This window comes from Podarcis gaigeae (genome assembly GCF_964106915.1).
Source record: "Podarcis gaigeae genome assembly, chromosome: 18".
NCBI lineage: Eukaryota > Metazoa > Chordata > Lepidosauria > Squamata > Lacertidae > Podarcis > Podarcis gaigeae.
In genome coordinates, this window is record NC_139696.1 from 2077096 (window position 1) to 2102026 (window position 24931).

General features: G+C 48.3%; 1 protein-coding gene across 1 annotated transcript; it reads right to left on the bottom strand.

Annotated features, from left to right (window-relative positions):
* Nucleotides 1-11758: 11758 nt before the first annotated feature.
* ABHD17A (abhydrolase domain containing 17A, depalmitoylase) lies at nucleotides 11759-23715 on the bottom strand. Its single transcript, XM_083720699.1, has 5 exons — nucleotides 23342-23715; nucleotides 19623-20180; nucleotides 16136-16330; nucleotides 14849-15028; nucleotides 11759-12897 (listed from the first exon to the last, which is right to left on the bottom strand). The coding sequence occupies exons 2-5, from the start codon at nucleotides 19937-19939 to the stop codon at nucleotides 12672-12674; spliced, it is 918 nt and encodes a 305-aa protein (XP_083576825.1). The 5' UTR covers nucleotides 19940-20180; nucleotides 23342-23715; the 3' UTR covers nucleotides 11759-12671.
* Nucleotides 23716-24931: the final 1216 nt, after the last annotated feature.

Here is a 24931-nt window from a genome sequence, read left to right on the forward strand (position 1 = left end):
GCGCAAAGAAACCAGGCTGGGACGCGATGCCGGCGCGTCTCTCTTGGCGCAGGCTAGGGCGCAAGGCTGCAGACTGCGGCTGGGGAGTTTCTCACGAGTTTGCACCCGTGGGAGTTTCCTCCCCCCCCCCAAGCGATCTCCCCCCAAAAGCTCAGCAACGCTTTGTGAGATCTCTCCCCATAAAACTCAACAACTTTTGGGCCCGCCGCCCATCAAAAATCCATCAAATAAAAGTCATTCTCCGCGCACAAGAGAGCCACCTTGGCCCCGTGGGTGCCATGCCCTGGCGCCGAAATCGGTGGGTGCCCGGCCCCTTCATCATCATCATCATCATTTATTATTTATACCCTGGGAGGCTTCCAACAAAATATTAAAATACAGTAATGCATCAGACATTAAAAGCTTCCCTAAACAGGGCTTCCTTCAGATGTCTTCTAAAAGTCTGATACAGTGGTACCTCTGGTTACGTACTTAATTCGCTCTGGAGGTCCGTTCTTAACCTGAAACTGTTCTTAACCTGAGGCACCACTTTAGCTAATGGGGCCTCCCGCTGCCGCCGTGCGATTTCTGTTCTCATCCTGAAGCAAACCTGAGGTACTATTTCTGGGTTAGCGGAGTCTGTAACCTGAAGCGTATGTAACCCAAGGTACCACTGTAGTAGTTGCTGTCTTTGACATCTGCTGGGAGGGCGTTCCACAGGGCGGGCGCCACCACCGAGAAGGCCCTCTGCCTGGTTCTCTGTAACAGCTCACAGCGAGGGAACCGCCAGAAGGCCCTTGGCGCTGGACCTTGGTGTCCAGGCAGAACGATGGGGGTGGAGACACTCCTTCAAATATACTGGACCGTTTATGGGGAGTTTTGTGTGTGCTCGGGCACCCAGGACACCTACGCAGGAGAGGATACCTCTATTAAATAGGATGTTCTTCAATCTATCAAAGATAGTTGCTTCTTTGACCAGGGGTTGTAGAATTATAAGGAACCCCCGGATCATCTCAACCAACCCCCTGCAATGCAGGAATCAGTTGCCCAACATAGGATTCGAACTCACAACCATGAGATCAGACCCTCCCAAGTGTCTATATTTTCCAGGGACAGTCCCAGATTTACAGAAGCCGCCCTGGTTTCTGATCTGATCCCGGAAGCTCCCGCTTTTCCTTAGGGCATTCCTATTTTCAGGGGAGAAACGTTGGAGGGGATGGAATAGGACGTCCCTATTTTCAGGGGAGAAACGTTGGAGGGGATGGAATAGGACGTCCCTCTTTTCAGGGGAGAAACATTGGAGGGGATGGAATAGGACGTCCCTCTTTTCAGGGGAGAAACGTTGGAGGGGATGGAACAGGACGTCCCTATTTTCAGGGGAGAAAAGTTGGAGGGGATGGAATAGGACGTCTCTATTTTCAGGGGAGAAACGTTGGAGGGGATGGAACAGGACGTCCCTATTTTCAGGAGAAAAACATGAGAGGGGATGGAATAGGACGTCCCTATTTTCACCAGAGAAACATTAGAGGGGATGGAATAGGACGTCCCTATTTTCAGAGGAAAAACGTTGGAGGGGATGGAATAGGACATCCCTATTTTCATTGGAGAAGTGGAGCTATTTTCCTACGAAATGTGAAGCTACGGGGAACCAGGCAAGAAGGCCTGCTCAGTAATGGCACCCACCCTGTGGAATGCCCTTCCATAAGATGTCAAGCAGATATTATTATTATTATTATTATTATTATTATTATTATTATTACCTGCCCATCTGACTGCATTGCCCCAGCCACTCTGGGCAGCTTTCAACATACACAGAAACATAATAAAAGCTTTAAAAAGCTTCCCTTCAGATGTCTTCTAAAGGCTATATAGTTACTCACAAACAAGATAAACAACTATTTGGTTTTTAGAAGACATCTGAAGGCAGCCCTGTTCAGGCAAGTTTTTAATGGTTGCTGTTGTATTGTGCTTTTTAATACATATTTTGGGAGCCACCCAGAGTGGCTGGGGCAACCCAGTCAGATGGGCGGAGTATAAATAATAAAATTATTCATATTATTATTATTATCAGGCACTCACAGGAGGGAATGTCTCTTTTCAGTAGAGGTTTCCTTCTTGCCTTTTCCTGTATGCACCAGGGAATTGTAATTATTATTTTATTTATTATTATAGTCATAGGCCCCCTGTCCTCCAGGTGGCCTTTTCAGTTGCTCCCCGCCATTCAGACATTTCGTCCTCACAGCAAACCTCACAGTACGGGCGCCACCACCGAGAAGGCCCTGTGCCTGGTTCCCTGTAACCTCGCTTCTCGCAGGGAGGGAACTGCCAGAAGGCCCTCGGAGATGGACCTCAGGGTCCAGGCTGGACGATGGAGGTGGAGACACTCCTTCAGGTCTACTGGGCCTTTGAGGCCATTTAGGGCTTTCAAGGTCAGCACCAACACTTTGAATTGTGCTCAGAAACTTAGCAGAAGCCTGTGAAGAACTTTGAGGACCGGTGTTATATGGTCCCAGCGGCCATTCCCAGTCCCCAGTCCAGCAGCCGCGATCTGGATTAGTTGTAATTTTCTTCTCATATGCTACAATTGAATTCGGCATTTTATTTTCAGTCGTTTCCTGGTTGTTGCTTTTTTAAAAAAAAAAACCTCCATGTCTGTGTTTTATTTTTCTACTTTCACGTTTATTTTTCTTCGCCGTTTTTATTGTATTCTGTAGGTCAGACCTTTCCAAACCGTGCGTCGCAACGCGTTGGTTTGCCGGCTGCACTTTGTATGTGTGTCGCGCGAATGTTGGAAAGGGGCTTGTTAGTAAAACAGGTTTGCTAGTAAAGCCGAATTTCTGCGTCGCGAAATGATGCAGATCTGAAAAGGGTGTCGCCAGCATGGAAAGTTTGGAAAGCTCTTCTGTACAGTGGTACCTCGGGTTAAGTACTTAATTCGTTCCAGAGGTCCGTACTTAACCTGAAACTGTTCTTAACCTGAAGCACCACTTTAGCTAATGGGGCCTCCTGCTGCTGCCGGAGCCCGATTTCTGTTCTCATCCTGAAGCAAAGTTCTTAACCTGAAGCACTATTTCTGGGTTAGCGGACTCTGTAACCTGAAGCGTCTGTAACCTGAAGCGTATTTAACCTGAAGTGTCTGTAACCCAAAGAACCACTGTATTATTATTATTAGTTGTCATTGCGGTATTGTTTTCTGTTTCGCAATGAAGATAATAACCACAGCAGAAAGGTGGCAAACAAATGAAAAGCGAAACAGGGCGGAATAAACGGCGGCCCGAAACCTGAAGCGTATGTAACCCGAGGTACCACTGTATGTATTTATGCCAATAAATTTTTATTTTTATTTTTATTATTTAAGTTTAGAGCTATTCCGCTAGGCAGCTAGTCTCATTGAATTCGGAGGAGTATGTTTTTGAAGGCAACATTTTGGGGTTCGTGTCTCTGCTTACATTCTCATGCCCCCCCCCCCAGCCTCCGCTCCCCAAAAGGAGTGTCCCATTTCTCCGCAGTTGCCCAGCGGCTCATAAAACAATAGTTCCACCGTTTCAAAAAAAATAAATATGTACAGGTTAGAGATAATTATATACAAACGAGAATGCTAAACGTACAGTTTATCTCAACGTCTTACGATTTTTAAAACCACATCCTTTCTCTGAAGAGTTCCAGAGGACTGCTACTTTTTTCTTGCGAAGAATAGAATCGTAGAATTGTCGATTCGTCGAGCTGGAAGGGACCCTAAGGGTCATCTAGTCCAAACACACACACCCCCGCAATTCAGGAATATGCAGCCATCCCATATGAGGATCGAACCTGCAACCTTGGCATCAATGGCGCCACGCTGTAACCAGAGCGAAGCTCTCCAATTTCCCTCTGCTGAGGACCTTAGAAGACAGCCTCTATATCAGCAGCGGCCATGCAATTGCCCTGAGAATTCCAGCTTACATTCTTTTCTTTTAAAGACGTCAAGCTTCCAGCCCTCAAGCTCTGTATATAAAAGGATCGTGGCCGAGACTGTACGAGGGAAGTCCAGCAGCTTTCGGGTGTGGATCCGGTGTCAGCTGTCAGTTATTTTTTTCCCCTCCAAAATTTTTATTGGTTTTCACAATATTATAAACAAACAAACACACAAGACAAACAAACATAAATCATAGCCTTATTGAAAATTACCGTTATTAAGTGACTTCCTCGCTTCCCCTTAGTTGAATTTCATTGCATGTCCTTTTAACGGTTTTCCAAATCCCAATTTTTATAAAATTTAACTTAAACATTAACATCCTTAAATCTTCACCTTATATAATTAAGCATATTAATTCATCACTTAACATAAACAAAATCCTAAGCCTATTAAGTATCTGCAAGCTGTTTCCGGTTATTTTAACTTAACAAATTTAACTAAATAATCATTAAATTTATTTCATTCTTTCTGAGTCAGGTGTCAGTCAGGTGTTCAGGTGACGTTGCCGCTTTTTGAGGGTGTCTCCCCGATCGTCCTGCCCCGAGCTGGGCCCATAGCTACGTGAGCTTCCCTTTACTATCCCAGCCTCCAGAGAGTCTCCCAGGCATAGGATGACAAAGGGAAAATCACAAAGCCTAGCGGTTGGGGTGCAGGAATCCTCTGTGGACAAGTCCCATCCTTTTAAAGGCCTTCGACACAATTGAGTGGAACGAAAGTTGGGGGGGGGAGAGAAAGAAGGGATCAAGGAGAGATGTAAAAGAAAGAAGGAAGAACGTGTCGAGGAGAAGCAGAAGGAAAGATGATTCAGCGTCCTGTGAAAGGAGAATAAATCAAAACAGGAATTTGTTTCACAATGGGAGGTTTTCAAAGAATATCTGAAAAATAAATATGGTAGTTTAAATTCTGTTGCAGCATTCGAGGAACTTCAGTAATAGTTGCAAGGTAGATATAAGAAATGAGATTTATTAAGAATAAGTTTAATTATGATAAAAGTGTGCATTGGCAATAAGTAATATGAATTTGAAATATGGAATAGAGGGGAGGTTGGGTCTTTAGTGTTAAGACCAATAGATGTTTTATTGTTTGCTAAGAAAATTATGTGTCTATGGTTATTCTTGTGTGTAATTTGTTATTTGTGTTTTTTTTCTTTTTTCTTGTTGTATCAATAAAAACTTTTTTTTTTAAAAAAAAAGAAGAAAGTGAGAGGGGAAATGGAGAAGAAAAAAAATGAGGACTAGAAACTTGAATATACCTAAACCATCAGCTCCTTGAGACAGAGGCTTTCAGCGCATGCTAAAGTTTGCCAGCATGTCTAATTTATTTTTATTTAGTTTATTCGTTATTATTTTTTTCTATCCCAGCCCTGATCCCTCCCCAAGGAGCCCGGGGGTGGTGGTGGTGAAGACCTCAAAACTGTCACCACTGTGTCAATTTTTATTTTTATTTTAACCCGTTTTTGAAAGTTTTTGGTACGTTGTAAATGGCAGATGTAGCACTGTTTGTGCACATTCTGTGGCAAGACAGCACTCTTCCAGAGCTCCAGAAAGCCCCATAACCTCCGAAATGGGGAGGTAAATCTGGTTTTATCCAGTATGCATCTGAAGGCAGCCCTGTATCGGGAATTTTTAAACGTCTGGCGTTTTATTACATTTTTATATTCTGCTTGAAGCCGCCCAGAGTGGCTGGAGAAACCCAGTCAGATGGGCGCGGGGTTATTATTACAGTATTATTATTATTATTATTATTATTATTATTATTATTATTATTATTATTGTTATTGTTATTGTTATTGTTATTACTATACCAACGGAGCACACATCCTTTCTCTTTGTTGAGTTCTGGATTGCAAACCTCGACAGGGTGTGGTCAGTTCTAGAAGACAAGATCCAGAGTCTCACATCTCCCCCTCCGTGAGAAATTATAAAGCTATTATACATGCAAAAAATGTGAACTCTGCAGAATAAAACAAACCATGGAAAATAAGAGACAGTTTCACGTTCTTCTGGTGGTTCCCAAATCCAGCTTTCCCTAGCACAGAAATTGCATTGGCTCAGCATATAGATTAAATAAAAAAATAAAATAAATCTGGCACGGAATGCAGCAAACATTTCCTTCCGTTTCTTTAACCTTTATTGGAGACTCTAAAATCTCCTTGCTTGGTGCGACCATGAAAGTTGCAAATAAAACTGTCAGTATTATCAAAGCTGCTGCGCAAATTTATGGCAGGACGGCGCTTTAAATGCCATTCCCAGTTTCTGTTCGCCTGGCCTCACAAATGGAGCGGATAAAAGCGTCGCCAGGCTGTGGAAGTCCCTGCCACAGGAGCTCCATATGGCCACTGATTTGGGTGGCTTTCAAAGAGGATTGGGCAAATTCATGGAGGAGGAAAAGTATGGCGTGCCTCCGAATATAAGCTGCTGTAAGAGCGCTCCGCTTTTGAGAGTAAAGCCATGCTCTTTAAATCGTTACACTCATGAGGACTAGGAACATGAAATAAAAAGCAGGCTCCAACATTCTCAGGAAGCTAACTGCCACATTCATTGGACGGTCACCTCCATGGGATACAGTTAAAGCCTTTAATTTCCCCCCATGAAGGACGGAAATAAGCAACTATCTGATTTTTAGAAGACATCTGAAGGCAGCCCTGTTTAGGGAAATTTTCAGTGTTTGATATTTTATCGCCTTTTTATTGTTGCTGTTGGTATTCTGTTGGGAGCCGCCCAGGGTGGCTGGGGGAACCCAGCCAGATGGGCGGGGGATTATTATTATTATTATTATTATTATTATTATTGGTTCCCAGCACCCTTAGCAAAGTATACTCCAAAGAATTCTGGCCGAGGGTTGTGGTGCCACGCGCTTTGAATGTACGACGTGGATGCCACCAGCTCAGGACCCACCCAGCGACCCCGTCCGTGGCAAAACGCTCGCCGCTGAATTATAGAACCGTCGAGCTGGGACCCTCAAAGGTCCTCTAGACCAACCCCCCGCAATGCGGGAATCTCGGTTGAAGCAGCCAAGATCACCCAACCTCTGCTTAAAAAACTTCCAAGGAGTTTTTTCCAAGGAGTAAACAAGATCTGCCCCACTTCCTTGATACCAAAGGAATCTTCTCAATTCTCAGCTGCCTTACCAACTCCGTTTTTGGGGGTGACTCCTTTCCGGTGGCAGCTGGGCTCCCCGTCCCGAAAAAGCTCAGTGACCCTCGCCTCGTCCTCTTCTTCTTCTTCTTCCAGCTGATGGAACCGATGGTCCGCCAGGCGTCGGTTTTATACTGTCGCCATTCATATGACCAGCACGTGAAAAGCCCGAGTCGGACAGGGCTTGGAAGTGGGAACCGAAAATCGACTTAAGAGGACTTAATTGCGGTGGGGTGGGGGGCTCCTTGCTGAGGCTGGATCCCATGACCAGGCTAAAAGGGGTCTCATGACTGCTTTATACCAGACCTAACTTCTCAAAGGGCCTATTCTTCTCCTCCGTGACCTTCCGCTCAGCTGGGCAACTTATCCATCAAGCGAGGGCCGTTGATCCTCTTAGATCAGGAACACAGGGACCTGAATACCAGCACCCCCCGGGTGCTTTTGGACTCCCAGCTCCCAAAAGCACTGGTCAGCATGCTCAGTGGTCAGAGATAATGTGTGTGTGTTTTGAGGCCCACAACTTGTGGAGGGTTGCAAGTTCTCCATGACCTTGCTATATATACCGGGACACATTCTCAGGGAAACCTAAATGTTCGTTTACAAAGCTATTGCACTACCAACCTTGCTCTATGCTTGTGAAACGTGGACCACTTATAAACGCCATCTCCACCTCCTCGGAAGATTCCATCTATGGGGTCTCCGAAAATTTTCACACATCACTTGGGAAGACAGGCGAACAAATGCCAGTGTCTTGGAAGAAGCAAAGATCGCCAGTGTTGAAGCAATGATTCTTCAACTTCGTTGGACTGGTCATGTTGTGCGGATACCTGGTTATTGTCTTCCAAAGCAACTCCTTTATTCTGAACTTAGCGTAATGCTGGTGGTCAACAAAAGAGGTTCAAAGACTGTCTCAAGGCAAGTCTAAAAAAATGAAGTATAAACACCGACAACTGGGAAACACTGGACTGCGAGCGCTCCAGTTGAAGAACAGCCTTGCCAAAGGTGTCCTGGGCTTTGAAGAGACTCGAACTCAGGATGAAAGGGAGAAACGTGCTAAGAGGAAGGGACACTTGGTAAACCCTCACCGGGATCAACTCCCACCCCGAAACCAATGTCCCCACTGTGGAAGGACGTGTGGGTCCAGAATTGGCCTCCACAGTCACTTATGGACTCACTGTTAAAACCGTGTTTATGGAAGACAATCTTACTCGGCTACGAGGGATCCCTAAAGAAGCAGCAGCTATATACAGTGGTACCTCGGGTTACATACGCTTCAGGTTACATACGCTTCAGGTTACACACTCCGCTAGCCCAGAAATGGTGCTTCAGGTTAAGAACTTTGCTTCAGGATGAGAACAGAAATCGTGCAGCGGCAGCAGGAGGCCCCATTAGCTAAAGTGGTGCTTCAGGTTAAGAACAGTTTCAGGTTAAGAACAGACCTCCGGAACGAATTAAGTACTTAACCCGAGGTACCACTGTACTGCTGAGTCTTTGGCCGGCCATTTCTTAAGCCACAGAACAGAGTAGCCTGAAGCAGGGTGTTCCACTGGATCACTGCTACGCACAAAGGCAGGCTTGGTTTTGGCCAACCCTCAAATCCATACCCTCCCAACATTTATCCAATGAAAATAGGGGTGTCTTATTGCATCATCATCATTTTAATAATTATTCCCTGCCCATCCGACTGGATTGCCCCAACCACTCTGGGCGACTTCCAACATGTATTTTTGTTGTTGAGTCGTTTAGTCGTGTCCGCCTCTTGGTGACCCCCTGGACCAGAGCACGCCAGGCCCTCCTGTCTTCCACTGCCTCCCACAGTTTGGTCAAACTCATGCTGGTAGCTTCCAGAACACTGTCCCACCATCTCGTCCTCTGCCGTCCCCTTCTCCTTGTGCCCTCCATCTTTCCCAACATCAGGGTCTTCTCCAGGGAGTCTTCTCTTCTCCTGAGGTGGCCAAAGTCTTGGAACCTCAGCTTCAGGATCTGTCCTTCCAGTGAGCACTCAGGGCTGATTTCCTTCAGAATGGACTTCCAACATATATAAGTTCATCAAACAAACAAACAGCTTCACTAGAAAGGGCTGCCTTCAGATGTCTTCTAAAGGGAGTACAGTTACTTATCTCCTTGGCTCACCAACCCACAACATTTCTGTGATGAAAACGGGAGGGCTGATGGTTTAGGAATACAGTGGTACCTCGGGTTAAGTACTTAATTTGTTCCAGAGGTCCGTTCTTAACCTGAAACTGTTCTTAACCTGAAGCACCACTTTAGCTAATGGGGCCTCCTGTTGCCGCCACACGATTTCTGTTCTCATCCTGAAGCCAAGTTCTTAACCCGAGGTACTATTTCTGGGTTAGCAGAGTCTGTAACCTGAAGCGTCTGTAACCCGAGGTACCACTGTATTCAATTATGGCGAAATTATCCACCGCCCTGTTTTTTAAAATGAGCTTCTCCAAAGGGACAAAACGATGGCACCCCTGGGGTTTCCTGCCATGTGAAAGCTATTTTTATATTTTTATGTTGAAAGCTTTTAGAAGGCACCTTCCTGTTTAGGGAAGTTTTTTTAATATCGGATGTTTTATTGTCTTTTTAATATTCTGTTGGCAGCTGCTCAGAGCGGCTGGGGCAAACCAGTCATACGGGCAGAGTAAAAAGGTAAAGGTAAAGGGACCCCTGACCGTTAGGTCCAGTCGTGGCCCACTCTGGGGTTGCGGCGCTCATCTCGCTTTACTGGCCGAGGGAGCCGGCGTACAGCTTCCGGGTCATGTGGTCAGCAGGACTAAGTCGCTTCTGGCGAACCAGAGCAGCGCACGGAAACGCCGTTTACCTTCCCGCCGGAGCGGTATCTATTTATCTACTTGCACTTTGACGTGTTTTTGAACTGCTAGGTGGGCAGGAGCAGGGACCGAGCAACGGGAGCTCACCCCGTCATTGCGGGGATTCGAACCACCGACCTTCTGATCGGCAAGTCCTGGGCTCTGTGGTTTAACCCACAGCTCCACCCGCGTCCCATATATGGGCAGAGTACAAACAAATAATTTATTATTGTTATTAGGAAAGCCAACAGCCCCCACTATTACTCAGCCCTCTCCAATTTCCTGCAAACTTCAGACACACAACAGATCCCCTCCTGCCTCTCTCTCTCCACCAGGAAGTTGACAGCTCTTAAGAGGAGATAGAGAGACAGATACATATTTGGCACAAACAAACAGTTTTCTCTCATAGGATTAAGTCCGCCCCAGGCTGTTCCAGCCGCTTTGCTAATCAGAGGCTCCTGGGGATATCCGCGTGCCACAGAAGGGGAGGACCGGCCCGCAAAACCGGCCTCCCGCTCGGGTCAGATTTTGCAGGGGCGGTTTTGAAAATAAATCTAGGCTTATTTGGGGGGGGGCTGGGAAATGGCTGCCCCCCCGATCCCTCTCTTCCTTCTCCCCATCAATCATGCTTTTTAACATCTATATTAAGCCGCTGGGAGAGATCATCAGAGGTTTGGACTGGTTGTCCATCAGTATGCGGATGATACCCAGCTCTGCCTCTCTTTCAAATCAGAACCAGTGAAGGCGGTGAAGGTCCTGCGTGTCTGGAGGCGGTTGGAGGATGGATGGCGGCTAACGGATTGAGGTTGAATCCTGACAAGACAGAATTACTGTTTTGGGGGGACAGGGGGCAGGCAGGTGTGGAGGACTCCCTGGGCCTGAATGGGGTGATTGTGCCCCTGAAGGACCAGGTGCGCAGCCTGGGAGTAATTTTGGACTCAGAGCTGTCCATGGAGGCGCAGGTCAGTTCTGTATCCAGGGCAGCTGTCTACCAGCTCCATCTGGTACCCAGGCTGAGACCCTATCTGCCTCGCCAGAGTGGTGCATGCTCTGGTTATCTCCCGCTTGGACTACTGCCATGCACTCTGCGTGGGGCTGCCTTTGAAGGTGACCCAGAAACTACAACTATTCCTGAATGCGGCAGCTAGACTGGGGACTGGGAGCAGCTGCCGAGACCACATAACACCGGTCCTGAAAGACCTACATTGGCTCCCAGGACGTTTCCGAGCACAATTCAAAGTGTCGGTGCTGACCCTGAAAGCCCTAAACGGCCTCAGCCCAGTATACCTGAAGGAGTGTCTCCATCCCCATCTTTCAGCCCTGACACGGATGTCCAGCTCCAAGGGCCTTCTGGCGGTTCCCTCCCTGTGAGAAGCAAGGTTACAGGGAACCTGGCAGAGGGCCTTCTCGGTGGTGGCGCCCTCCCATCAGATCTCAAAGAAATAAACAACTATCTGGCTTTTAGAAGACATCTGAAGGCAGTGCTCTTTAGGGAAGTTTTTAATGGTTGATGTTTTAATATGTTTCTGTATATGCTGGAAACCACACAGATTGCCTGGGGAAACCCAGCCAGATGGACAGAGTACAAAGAATAAAATTATCATTATTAACAGTGTACGGCAGAAGTTGTGCACGTAAAGACACGGTTCTCTTGCAGATGAGTTACTTAGCAACATCTCCTTGCAAACAACAGGCAAGCGACTCTCCTGGACCCAATCCATTGCAGAAGATGTAGTGAAGCCCGTTACGAGATGGTGCAAATCTTACAAGAGGAATGTGGATATTTTTCCGGGTACCCCAACATACCCAGTTCCAGCCGTGCCCCTGAACCCCGCAAGACACACCCAAGAACATTTCTCGGGAGACAAATCTGGGTCTTCCAAACTTTTATTCCTCTTTGTTTCAAAAAAACAACAACGGGTGGGAGGCTTTCCCCAAACTCCTTCTCCTCCCCCACCCCGCAAACACACACGAAAAAAATTCCCTGCTTGGAATTAAGTGAATTCTGGCTCAAACACATGGGGGTATCCGGATACGGCGGGGATATTCAAACAATAGGATCTGGGAGTTTGTGGACGGAACAGGCAAGCTATCTCTCTGATTCCCGTCAACCCGCTTAATCCTGGCCCGTGTAGATCAGACAGGTTGTACTCCACAACCAGGGTGTCCTGGCGAAAACTCCATCCGCCGCAGCGCAGGAGAATCTGTAACGGAGGTCCTCCAGTCTCTAGGTGGCGCTGTGCAACGGGCAGCGGAGGCAGAGTGGACCGCTTTGGCCGTCATGCATTTTGGCGCCCCACCCCACCCTGTATCCTCGGGGCAGAGCCAGGGTTATCCCGCCCCACCTTCCCCCTTCCCCCAAGGCTTATTGCTATCTCTGGGACGTGCCGAGTTACAAAAAGAAGGATTCGAGAAAATGGGATGTCGTGGTGGCAGCGTAGTCTCGATGGAGGCGTCGCCGACGTATTTTTATAAAAAAAAGGACAGCGATGTGCGGAAACGGCTAGTCTGCAGACGCAGAGAGGGGCGGCTCAGCGCGTTGCCGGGGCGGGAGGCTTTGACGTCAGAGATGGCAGCGGTGGGCGAATGAGCGGCTCCCGGTGTCGGAGGAAACGCCCCGAGACACGAGACTGGCGCCCCTCTGTAACGGAGGACTCCTCTCCCGCTTCGGTGGGCAGGGGATTGGTGCCCGTAACAGCGCCCTAAAGCCGCGAACCCCTCGCCATCCTCCGAACTGAGGTGCGAGCGGCCGGAGGAGAGGGCGAGAAACAAGATGGGCGGTTGTCAGTTGTTCTGGCCGGCCAGGTCGTGCGAAATGAACTTGCGCAGGCGCTCCAGGTACTGGCTATAAAGTTCGATGTCATTGTGGCCGGCGCCCTCGACCCACAGCGGCTCAACGGCCTTCGGGCAGCGCTCATAGAGAGCCAAGCCGTGGGAGAAGTCAATGACCTCGTCTTCCGTGCCGTGGATGAAGAGAACCGGGGAGGTGATCCGGGAGACTTTGTCGATGCTGCGGAAGAGGAAAAGAACATGACTTATTGGCCTGCTTCGCCCCGTAACATTAACCATGGTTTTTTCAAACCATGGTGGGGTTTTTGTGAACCATGGTTATTTAAACCATGGTGGGTTATTTTAAACCATGGCTTTTTTAAAAACAACCACCACCATGGTTTTTAAAAACCATGCCTTTTAAAAACAACAACCACCATAGTTTTTAAACCATATGGTTTTTTTTAAACCATGGCTTTTTTTAAAAAAAACCCACCACCACCATGGTTTTTAAACCATAAGGTTTTTTTAAACCATGCCCTTTAAAAACAACAACCACCATAGTTTTTAAGCCATATGGGTTTTTAAAACCATGGCTTTTTAAAAACAACAACAACCATGGTTTTTAAACCATATGGTTTTTTTAAACCATGGCTTTTTAAACCATAGTTTTTTAAAACTGAGTTCCGGATGAAACAAGGCCCTGATTATTACTATTTTTTAAATCTCTCCCCCCCCCCCCGAACCTGCCCAGGTTTTGTGATCTTCAGATGAGGCCACTGAAACTACCGCCAGCTACACAGACAAACTTGGTGAGATTGCTGGACAGGGCCTTCTCGGTGTTGGCTGCTCCCAGACTTTTCAACTCCCTCCCTAGAGAAGCCAAACTGCCCCCCCCTTGTCGTCCTTCCACCCAGCAGGCTTTCGGCTACTGACTCCTTTTAAAGAGTGCTCTTTTTACTATTCCTATTTCAACACATCTGGTTTTTTATGTTTTTTAAAATTCTATTAAAGTTGAATGACTTTTTAAACCATTTTCAGGACGCGGGTGGCGCTGTGGGTTAAACCACAGAGCCTAGGGCTTGCCGATCAGAAGGTCGGCGGTTCGAATCCCCGCAATGACGGGGTGAGCTCCCGTTGCTCGGTCCCTGCTCCTGCCAACCTAGCAGTTCGAAAGCACCTCAAAGTGCAAGTAGATCAATAGGTACTGCTCTGGCGGGAAGGTAAACAACGTTTCTGTGCGCTGCTCTGGTTCGCCAGAAGCGGCTTAGTCCTGCTGGCCACATGACCCGGAAGCTGTACGCCGGCTCCCTCGGCCAGTAAAGCGAGATGAGCGCCGCCACCCCAGAGTCGGCCACGACTGGACCTAAGGGTCAGGGGTCCCTTTACCTTTTACCATTTTCTTTTTTTTTTCAATTTTTTTTTGGTTTTCACAACATTATAAACAAACAAACAAACAAACACATAAGACAAACAAACATAAATCATAGCCTTATTGAAAATTACAAACCCCTTGGTTGAATTTCATTGCATAGCCTTTTAACGGTTTTCCAAATCACAGTTCCTACAAAATTTAACTTAAACATTAACATCCTTAGATCTTCACCTTATGAAATTAAACATATTCATTCATCCCTTAACATAAATAAAATCCTAAGCCAATTAAGTATCTGCAAGGTGTTTTCAGTTAATTTAACTTAACAAATTTAACTCTATAAGACTCACTCTATAAGACTCACTTTTCCCCTCCTAAAAAGTAATGGGAAATGTGTGCGCGTCTTATGGAGCGAATGCAGGTTGCGCAGCTATCCCAGAAGCCAGAACAGCAAGAGGGATTGCTGCTTTCACTGCGTAGCGATCCCTCTTGCTGTTCTGGCTTCTGAGATTCAGAATTTTTTTTTTCTTGTTCTCCTTGCGTCTTGTGGTCTGGTGCGTCTTATAGAGCGAAAAATACGGTAATCATTAAATTTAATCCACTCTTCTTGATACTCCTCCTCCTTCTGGTCGCAGACTTACCTTTAACCATTTTCAACCTAGCGCTGTTGTTCTAATTTGCTTCATCTTGGTCGGGACTGCGAGGGTGATGTCCGGTGACGGACAGGCCCCCTTGGCCCCGCCCACCTTCCTAATTTGGCCACAGAGGGAAGCTCCCCACCCAAAATGCCAGACACAGACTCACTCCGCAGCCTTACTTGGGGAAAGCGTCGAAACAGTAGGTCTTCTTGGTTTCCGGGAAGGCGACACGCATTCCCGAAGTGAGCGGCGAGTGCAGAATCACAGCCGCACATTCATAGCGAGAGGCCAGGTCAACCGTGGGCACTGTTCCGATGCTTTGTCCGTACAAGATGATGTTCTCGGGACTGATCCCGTATCTGGAAGGTAGGCAGGGAAGGGGGGGAGAGAGAGCAGAGCCAACTTCAGTTTCAACAATAATAAGTATTGAACACACTCCTGAATGGGGTGACTGTGCCCCCATAGGACCAGGTGTGCAGCCTGGGGGTCATTTTGGACTCACGGCTGTCCATGGAGGCACAGGTCAATTCTGTCTCCAGGGCTGCTCCATCTGGTACGCAGGATGAGACCCCCTCCCTGCCCGCAGACTGTCTGGCGAAAGTGGTGCATGCTCTGGTTATCTCCCGCTTGGACTACTGCCATGCACTTACATGGGGCTGCCTTTGAAGGTGACCCGGAAACTACAACTAATCCAGAATGCGGCAGCCAGACTGGGGACTGGGAGCGGCTGCTGAGACCATATAACACTGGTCCCGAAAGACCTACACTGGCTCCCAGGATGTTTCCGAGCACAATTCAAAGTGTTGGTGCTGACGTTTAAATCCCTAAACGGCCCTGTATCCCTGAAGGAGCGTCTCCATCCGCATCGTTCAGCCCGGACACAGAGGTCCAGCTCTGAGGGCCTTCTGGCAGTTCCCTCCCTGCAAGAAGTGAGATAACCATGCAGAGGGCCTTTTCGGTGGTGGCACCCGCCCTGTGGAAAGCCCTCCCTTCAGATGCCAAGGAGATAAAGAACTGCACAACTTTAAGAAGACACCTTAAGGCAACCCTGCATCTGGAAGTTTTTAATGTTTGGTGTTTTAACATATGCTGTAAGCCGCCAGATGGACAGGGTATAATAATAGTAATCTACAGAAACATGATAAAACATTGAAAGCTTCCCTAAACAGGGCTGCCTTTAGATGTCTTCCAAAAGTCAGATCGTTGTTCATTTCCTTGACATCTGATGGGAAATGCCGTTTACCTTCCCGCCAGAGTGGTACCTATTTATCTACTTGCACTTTGACGTGCTTTCAAACTGCTAGGTTGGCAGGAGCTGGGACAGAGCAACGGGAGCTCACTCCGTCGTGGGAATTTGAACCGCCGACCTTCCGATCGGCAAGCCCAAGAGGCTCAGTGGTTTAGACCACTGAAGAATGGCGAGCGAACAACTGACTTAAAGAGGGCACCCTCGCTCCCACGCTCACCGTGTGCGCAGGGCTTGCCAGGCAGCGTCGACGTCGGCGTACAGATTCTTCTCGGAGGGCTTCCCCGTGCTGACGCCGTACCCCGAGTAGTCGTAGGAGAAGATGTTGCAACTGATGCGGGTGCCCAGGCTGATGTAGAAGCTGCACATCTGGCCCAGGTCCACAGCGTTGCCGTGCGAAAACAGGACCGTGAACCTGCAATGGAAGGAGAATGTCTTTTGAGTGCAGGGCCGGATTTTGGTTTGATGTGGCCCTCAGCTCCTGAAGGTCATGGGTCCCTTTCTATGTCCAGCTGCCCTTTGCCAACAACAAATGGTCGCTATTCTTTTGTGTTGAATATATGCTATAAGATAATTGATGGACCTAATAGGTATCTCAAGCCATTTGCCCATGTGGCCCTGCAACCAGTCCCTGCAGAATGTAGGCACTCTATATATAGAAAGGAGCAAAGCAGGGATATTTGAGGGAGCAGGCTAGTAGGCCGGCCCATGACTTACATCAAATAAAAGGACACATTCTACTCATGTAAAAACACGCTGATTCCTGGATCATCGGCGGGCTGGATTTAGAAGGTGATTGGGCCGAATCCGGCCCCTGGGCCTTAGTTTGCCTACCCATGCAATAGAATATCGTTTAAAAACAAAACGAACAAACAAACCTGCAACTTTTGCACGTTCTTTTCCCCTTTCTATCTTTCTCTTTTACTCTTGTTTCCCACATCCATTTCTTTCATCGCATTACTCCTATACGAATGAAAACCTTTCGATGAAATTACATTTCCTCTAAACCAGTGTATTCCAAATGCTGCACGAGACTTTCTTCACCAACTTCCCTACACCGAATGTTTTAATCGTGAAAAAGACTCCTCTTTCTCCCCCTCTGCCCCCCACCTTGCAAAAAAAAAAAAAGGCTTAACAGTTTCAATCAATCAATCATTATTGGGCTCAAAGACCAGACAGCAGAATTAACAGCAGCAACATATACTAAGTCAGCCATGGGAGGGCAGGGGAGCAGCTGCCCCCCAGATCCTCAAAAATTAATGAAAAGTGTTAAAAAAATACTCAATTAACTGAGGTTTTGCCTCCCCAGCAAACCATCCTCTTTTTTGGGGGGGGATTCCTGGCACGGGCGCAGTAGGCGAAACAGAAAGCTCCATATAAACTCATTTCCGTTGTAAAAACAGTGTTTCCTTCCACTGAAAATCTATGTCCCGGAGTTTAAAATCAGCAGCCGTCCATCAACCATCACAGTCCGTCACCATAAAACAGAGTTATTTCGCGGCAGGCCTGGTGATATTCAGGTCTTTTGCCAGCAAGTAGGTCTCTTATTTTAACAGTTTGCAGCAAACCCGGATGAACGGATCCTGGTATCCGTTGTAAAGAGGACAGGAAATTCCAAACCGGGGAAACGCCCTCTTCCACAGCGGAAACAGCTGTGGCGCTAACATCTGTCTTGTGGCTCCTTCCTGGACGCCCCCCTTCCCTTCTTCTCCCCAGCAGGCAGTCCGTGGCCGAGCCGACAAAATCTCCGCTGAGACCCAGGTTACGGCAATCCCCCCATACGGCAACACTGCCTCCCTTCTGCGGCTCCCAACAGAATATTAAAAACACGGTCAAACATTAAAAACTCCCCTAAACAGGGCTGCCTTCAGATGTCTTCTGAAAGTCAGAGAGTTGTCTATTTCCTTGACATCTGGCGGGAGGGTGCCACCACCGGGAAGGCCCTCTGCCTGGTTCCCTGTAACCTCACTAGGTCAAGCAGAGACGCAGCGACTGGCCCAAAGTCACAGCCAGTGAGCTTCAGGGCCAGGGGGAGATTTGAACCCAGGTCTTTCAGTTCCCAGTAAGTCACTCTAACCCCTAAACCATGCTGGCTCTCTGATTTTCCCATCAGCCACTTTGGGCAGCTTCCAGTACATATAAAAACAGAATAGAACTTCAAACATTAAAAGCTTCCCTAAACAGGGCTGCCTTCAGATGTCCTCTGAAAGTCAGGTAGTTGTTTATATCTTTGACATCTGATGGGAGGGCGCCACTACCGAGAAGGCCCTCTGCCTGGTTCCCTGTTACCTCACTTCTCGTAGGGAGGGAACCGCCTGAAGACCACCAAGGGGGGGGGGGCAGGAAAAAATTGAGGAGAACATAGAGGCTTCTCGGTGGTGGCGCCCGCCCTGTGGAACGCCCTCCTGTCAGATGTCAAGGCAATAAGCAACCATCTGACTTTTAGAAGACATCTGAAGGCAGCCCTGTTTAGAGACGTTTTTAATGTTTAATGCTGTATTGTGTTTTTAATATTCAGTTGGGAGCCGCTGGGGAGGCCCGGCCAGATGGACGGGGTGTAAATAATAAAATTATTGTTATTAATTATTATAAGAATATTTAGAAAGCACAATGAGGTGATTTGGGGGTCAATAATACGTGTGATGTTAGATCATGGGTAGGCAAACTAAGACCTGGGGGCCGGATCCGGCCCAATGGCCTTCTCCATCCGGCCAGCGGACGGTCCGGGAATCAGCGTGTTTTGACATGAGTAGAATGTGTGCTTTTATTTAAAATGCATCTCTGGATTATTTGTGGGGTCTAGGAAATTGTTCATTTCCCCTCCAAAAAATAGTCCAGCCCCCCACAAGGTCTGAGGGACAGGGGACTGGCCCCCTGCTGAAAAAGTTTGCTGACCCCTGCATTAGTTGATGTATAGTCAATTAATGTTTAGTCAAATCAATGGTTGGCATTCATTTGATTTAAAACTGATTTTAGAATTGATTTCAGAATGCTGTATTATTTTACTGCTGTTAGCCACTCTCAGCCCAGCTTCGGCTGGGGAGGGCGGGATATAAATAAAATTTTATTTATTACAGTGGTACCTCGGGTTAAGTACTTAATTCGTTCTGGAGGTCTGTTCTTAACCTGAAACTGTTCTTAACCTGAAGCACCACTTTAGCTAATGGGGCCTCCCGCTGCCGCCACCGCACGATTTCTGTTCTCATCCTGAAGCAAAGTTCTTAACCCAAGGTACTATTTCTGGGTTAGCGGAGTCTGTAACCTGAAGTGTCTGTAACCCGAGGTACCACTGTATTATTATTATTATTATTAGTTGTCATTGCGGTATTGTTTTTGTCTGCCTGTGTTGTTTGTTTCACCATGAAGATAATAAGAACAGCAGAAAGACGGAAAGGTGGCAAACAAATTCCCGTATTTTTTGCTCTATAAGACTCACTTTTCACCTCCTAAAAAGTATAGGGAAATGTGTGTGCGTCTTATGGAGCGAATGCAGGCTGCGCAGCTATCCCAGAAGCCAGAACAGCAAGAGGGATTGCTGCTTTCGCTGCGCAGAGATCCCTCTTGCTGTTCTGGCTTCTGAGATTCAGAATATTTTGTTTCTTGTTTTCCTCCTCCAAAAACTAGGTGCGTCTTGTGGTCTGGTGCGTCTTATAGAGCGAAAAATACAGTAAAAGCGAAACAATAAATGCAGCCCAAAGCCGTCTCACCTGGCACCAGGTACGCAACGGACGTACATGCACCCCACGCGGTTCCCCCGGCTGCTCTTGGTCAGGAACACCTCGATGGTGTCCAGTTCCCGCTGGGCGTACTGGAAATCGGCTCGGTCCCCCAGGTGCAGCTTCCAGCGGGTCATGGCTCCTCCTCGGGGGGAGGCGCTTCCGGGCCCCCCCGCAACGGGATCCGGTTCGGGGACGATGGTGTACGTCGGCTCGGGGGGCAGGAAGGCCAGTTTGGCGGCGATGCGCCCGGGGCAGGGCGGGCAACAGAAAAGGCAGCAGAGTTCGCTGACCGTCAGGCCGTTCATGGTGGCCGGCGGGGCAGGAAGAAGGTTGTTTTTTGGGGGGGACACCCACAGAAGTCCCGGGCTGCAGGGAAGCAGCGAAGGTGAGGGCGCTTAGGGAAATGTTTTAGCTTCCCGCCGGACGGAGAAAGCCTTTATGACATGCCCACTCCGAAGAACTATGAGAGGGTTCTCCCGCATTCCGGCGTAGAGCGGCTGTGTTCCGAAGTCTCCCGGCTGAGCGTCCGTTTCCCTCTGCAGAGTCCTAAAAATAAAAAGCGTGGATTAAATTTAATGATTATCTAGTTAAATTTGTTAGGGACGTGGGTGGTGCTGTGGTCTAAACCACAGAGCCTGGGGCTTGCCGATCAGAAGGTCGGCGGTTCGAATCCCCGCCACAGGGTGAGCTTCTGTTTCTCGGTCCCTGCTCCTGCCAACCTAGCAGTTCAAAAGCACCTCAAAGTGCAAGTAGATAAATAGGTACCACTCCAGCGGGAAGGTAAATGGCGTTTCCGTGCACTGCTCTGGTTCGCCAGAAGCGGCTTAGTCCTGCTGGCCACATGACCCGGAAGCTGTATGCCGGCTCCCTCGGCCAATAAAGCGAGATGTGCGCTGCAACCCCAGAGTCGGCCACGACTGGACCTAATGGTCAGGGGTCTCTTTTCCTTTACTAGTTAAATTTGTTAAGTTTGTTAAGTTAAATTTAACTTTTAACTAATTTGTTAAGTTAAATTTAACTTTACTAGTTAAATTTGTTACCTGAAAACAGCTTGCAGATACTGAATTGGCTTAAGATTTTATTTCTGTTAAGTGATGAGTTAATAGGTTTAATTCCATAAGGTGAAGATTTAAGGATGTTAATGTTTAAGTTAAATTTCGTAAGAATTGGGATTTGGGAAACCGTTCAAAGGACATGCAATGAAATTCAACCAAGGGGAAGCGAGGAAATCACTTAACAAAGTTAACAAGTGTAATTTTCAATAAGAGTATGGTTTATGTTTGTTTGTCTTGTGTGTTTGTTTGTTTATAATATTGTGAAAACCAATACAAAAAAGAGAGAGAGAGAGAGAGAGAAAAAGGGGGAACGGAAGGAAAGGAGCGTTATAAACAACCACAGGGACTCCATCGTTTTAACGGGGTATGGATTTCCTCCTGCATTGCAAAGGGTTGGACTGGACTTTTTTTAGCAGGGGGCCGGTCTACTGTCCCGCAGACCTTGTGGGGGGCCAAACTATATTTTTTGGGGGGGAAATAATGAATTTAAAAACGAATTCCTATGCCCCACAAAGAACCCAGAGATGCATTTTAAATAAAAGCACACATTCTACCTGTGTAAAAACACCAGGCAGGCCCCACAAATAACCCAGAGATGCATTTTAAATAAAAAGGGTTTTCGATTCATTTGTTTCTGTGACTGTGGAACGCAGTCAAACTACTGATGGTTTGATTGTGTCACTGCGGAAATGGATAAAAGCCCCCCCCCCATCCAAGCAATGACTGTCATCAGTGCAGGTAAAGGGGGGGGGAATAATAATTTTAATTTTTATCATCTACAATACTGTCTTATTTATTTTATAGTACAGTACAATGTTTATTGGATGCAGGTGGCGCTGTGGGTTAAAGCCTCAGCGCCTAGGACTTGCCGATCGAAAGGTCGACGGTTCGAATCCCTGCGGCGGGGTGCGCTCCCGCTGCTCGGTCCCAGCGCCTGCCAACCTAGCAGTTCGAAAGCACCTCCGGGTGCAAGTAGATAAATAGGGACCGCTTACTAGCGGGAAGGTAAACGGCGTTTCCGTGTGCGGCTCTGGCTCGCCAGATGCAGCTTTGTCACGCTGGCCACGTGACCCAGAAGTGTCTCCGGACAGCGCTGGCCCCTGGCCTCTTAAGTGAGATGGGCGCACAACCCCAGAGTCTGTCAAGACTGGCCCGTACGGGCAGGGGTACCTTTACCTTTACCTTTTACAATGTTTATTGCTTTCATTTTATGGATCAGTGGCCTCGTTAGATAGCAAAATCCATGTTCAATTTCTGTTTTAAGGGTTGTTTTTAAAAGTCTGGAACGGATTAATCCCTTTTGCATGACTTTCTATGGGGAAGCGTGCCTTGGTTTTGGAACGCTTTGTTTTTGGAACAGATTACGTTTTAGAACCTTCTTCTTCTTCGGCGATCCCTCGTAGCCGAGTAAGATTGTCTTCCATAAACACGGTTTTAACAATGAGTCTGTAAGTGACGGCGGAGGCCAATTCTGGATCCACACATGCTTCCACAGCAGGGACATTGGTTTCCGCGCAGGAAACCAAATATTTGAGAGCCAAGGTACCACTGTATATAGATATATACACAGACGTTTTCCGCAGTCCAGGGCAGAGACCGCCAAGCCGACTCCCTTAACTACACATTCCAAATATATATATATATATATAAATATTAATAAATCATCGCTGCAGAGCCATCTGTGGATTGGACAATGTTTTTTCTTTCTTTGCAGGATGCACAACCCTGTTGAACGGTGTGCTATGGAAAAACAATAATGACATCATCGGCCGCTGCCTGCCTTCTAAACACACACCGTTAAGTATTCAACTCTGCCAGATGTATCTCTGGGGGGGGCACGCAACTCAGGAGGGAGGGGCCTGACTTCAGAGTAAACAGGTAAAGGTGCAGACACCCGGACTGCTCTACTGTGTGTGCGCGCGCGCTCTGGAAAGGGTCAAAGTTTGCAAAACAACCCCCCCACACACACACCAAAATACACACGCAAATGGAGAGAACGCAAACAGTTCCCAACTAGGTCCTCCTCCTCCTCCTCGGAGACCTACTGAAATCAATAGACCTTTCGGTGGGTTTACCAGCGCTGAAGCATCTGGTAGACATAGCGCCTAACACCTTGGTGCTTTGCAAAAAAAAAAGGGGGGGGCGTTGACAAGATTTAAGAAGGCGACCTCCCTGGTTCAGTCTTGAAGCCCCTGGACAGCTGCTGCCAGCCAGTTCCGGCAATACTGAGGGATAGGGGCCCACTGAACAAGGCAGCTTCTCGGCTTAAATCTACCCTTAGCCCTGATCCTTGAGGACTGGTATCTTGTTCTTGCATCCAGGAAGGGCTGGAAAGAGGGAGCCCGTTCCTTGCCCGTAACCCCGGGGAGCCGCTGCCGGTCCGCGTCGGCAACAGCGCGCTCGGTGGAGCCGCCGGGCCGACTCGCGAGGAGGTCCCTAAAGGCAGCGCACCTCGGGGGAGAAGGGAGGCCGAAGGCGCACGGATAATCTCCACTCCTCGGGGAGGGAGGCGCGCGCAAAGCGAAAGGCAACTCTACCCGGATCGGGCTCGCCGCCACCGACTCCCCTTCCTGCACCCTCCCGTCTCTATCCGCCGCGGGGTCCTAAGGACAAGTGACGCCCCCTCCGCCCCCGCCTCTCCCGGATAATCACCCTCTCCGCCGCGCGTCCCTCTCCAAGTCCTGACGGGGGTCTCTCCAAAGCGCGCTTTGGCGCACGGCAGCTGGCGTCTCTTGTGCGTCTCTCTCTTTCTCTCTCTCCGTCTGGCTGGCTTCCTCCCTCCTCTCCCGGCAGCAGCTGCTCGGATCTAGCCGCCCAGCACCGGCCAGGCCCCGATCCGCCGCCTCCGGGCCCCCGCCCGGGCGCTGCAACCGGCCCCCGCCGCGCTCCGCATTACGCGCCCGGGGCCTGGAACTTGGAGACGCGGCTGGTGCTGGCTCGCTGCTCGTCTGCGCCTCCCCTTCGGCGCCTCCTGCTCCTCCTCCCGAGGAGGCGGATGTGACAGCAGCGACAGCCGCACTGGAAATGACGACGGGGCGGCAGGAGGAGCCGGAGGTGGAGGCCTCCTCCGCCCGGCACGGGAGAAAACGGTTGCCACGCTGGGGAAAGGCTTCTCCAAGCGCCGCGCCGCGCAAGGGGTGGCCCTATGCGCCTCTTCATGAGTCATTTTCTCGCGGGCAAAGGCCCAAGAGCCCCCCCCCCCCAGGTTTGGCTTGCAGAGGGGCATCCCCAGGAATGACTCTATGGGGAGCAAAAAAAATTCCTTCCAGTAGCACCTTAAAGACCAACTAAGTTAGTTCTAGGTATGAGCTTTCGTGTGCATGCACACTTCTTCAGATACACTGAAACGGAAGTCACCAGACCCTTCTATATAGTGAGAAGGTGGGGAGGGGTATTACTCAGAAGGGTGGTGGGAATGGGTGATTGGCAGATAGCTGTGATGAGCCTGTTGACGACTCTTAACGACTGCAATAGGTCTTGCAGGAAAAAGCAAGGGGTGAGAAGGTGAAAAATGGCTTTGTCATGTATAATGAGATAAGAATCCAATGTCTTTGTTCAGACCAGGTCTCTCCATGGTTTTAAGTTTGGTAATAAGTTGCAATTCAGCAGCTTCTCTTTCCAGTCTATTTCTGAAATTCCTTTGTAGTAAAACAGCTACTTTGAGATCTTGTATAGAATGTCCTGGGAGATTGAAGTGTTCTCCTACTGGTTTCTCTGTCTTGTGATTCCTGATGTCAGATTTTTTTGTTTTGACTATGGCAGACCAACACGGCTACCTATCTGTAGCTGGATCTATGGAGAGCGGCTGCGTGTGGGCAGTGCTAGGTGGACAGTTGCCTGAGTATAAATGTGCGTCTCTGTATGAGTCCCTGTTCTTTTCTTAGTTACTCTCCATTATCCTGGACGGGAGGGGCGACGGTTCATCCCAGACACTCCAAGTGTCCCCATTTTCCACCAACAGTCCTGGATTTACTGAAACCACCCCGGTTTCTGATTTGATCCCAGAATGTCCTGCTTTCCCTATTTTCTTTTGGGAAGTGTTGGAGGGTATGGAGTTATGCCACCCCCACCCCGAGTCAAGAAAAAAACCTAACTCTAAAACCTTAAAAAGCAGAGACTTCACCTTGCCGACAAAGGTCCAGACAGTAGTACCTCGGGTTAAGTACTTAATTCGTTCCGGAGGTTTTCTTAACCTGAAACTGTTCTTAACCTGAAGCACCACTTTAGCTAATGGGGCCTCCT

What these genes read in the sequence shown, in the direction of transcription:
- ABHD17A (XM_083720699.1), bottom strand. Translation starts at nt 19,939, where the DNA reads ATGAACGGCCTGACGGTCAGCGAACTCTGCTGCCTTTTCTGTTGCCCG. An exon ending in CGTTGCGTACCTGGTGCCAG is followed by an intron (nt 16,331 to 19,622) that starts GTGAGACGGCTT and finishes CTTCCATTGCAG; the next exon opens with GTTCACGGTCCTGTTTTCGC. An exon ending in TGGCAAGCCCTGCGCACACG is followed by an intron (nt 15,029 to 16,135) that starts GTGAGCGTGGGA and finishes CCTACCTTCCAG; the next exon opens with ATACGGGATCAGTCCCGAGA.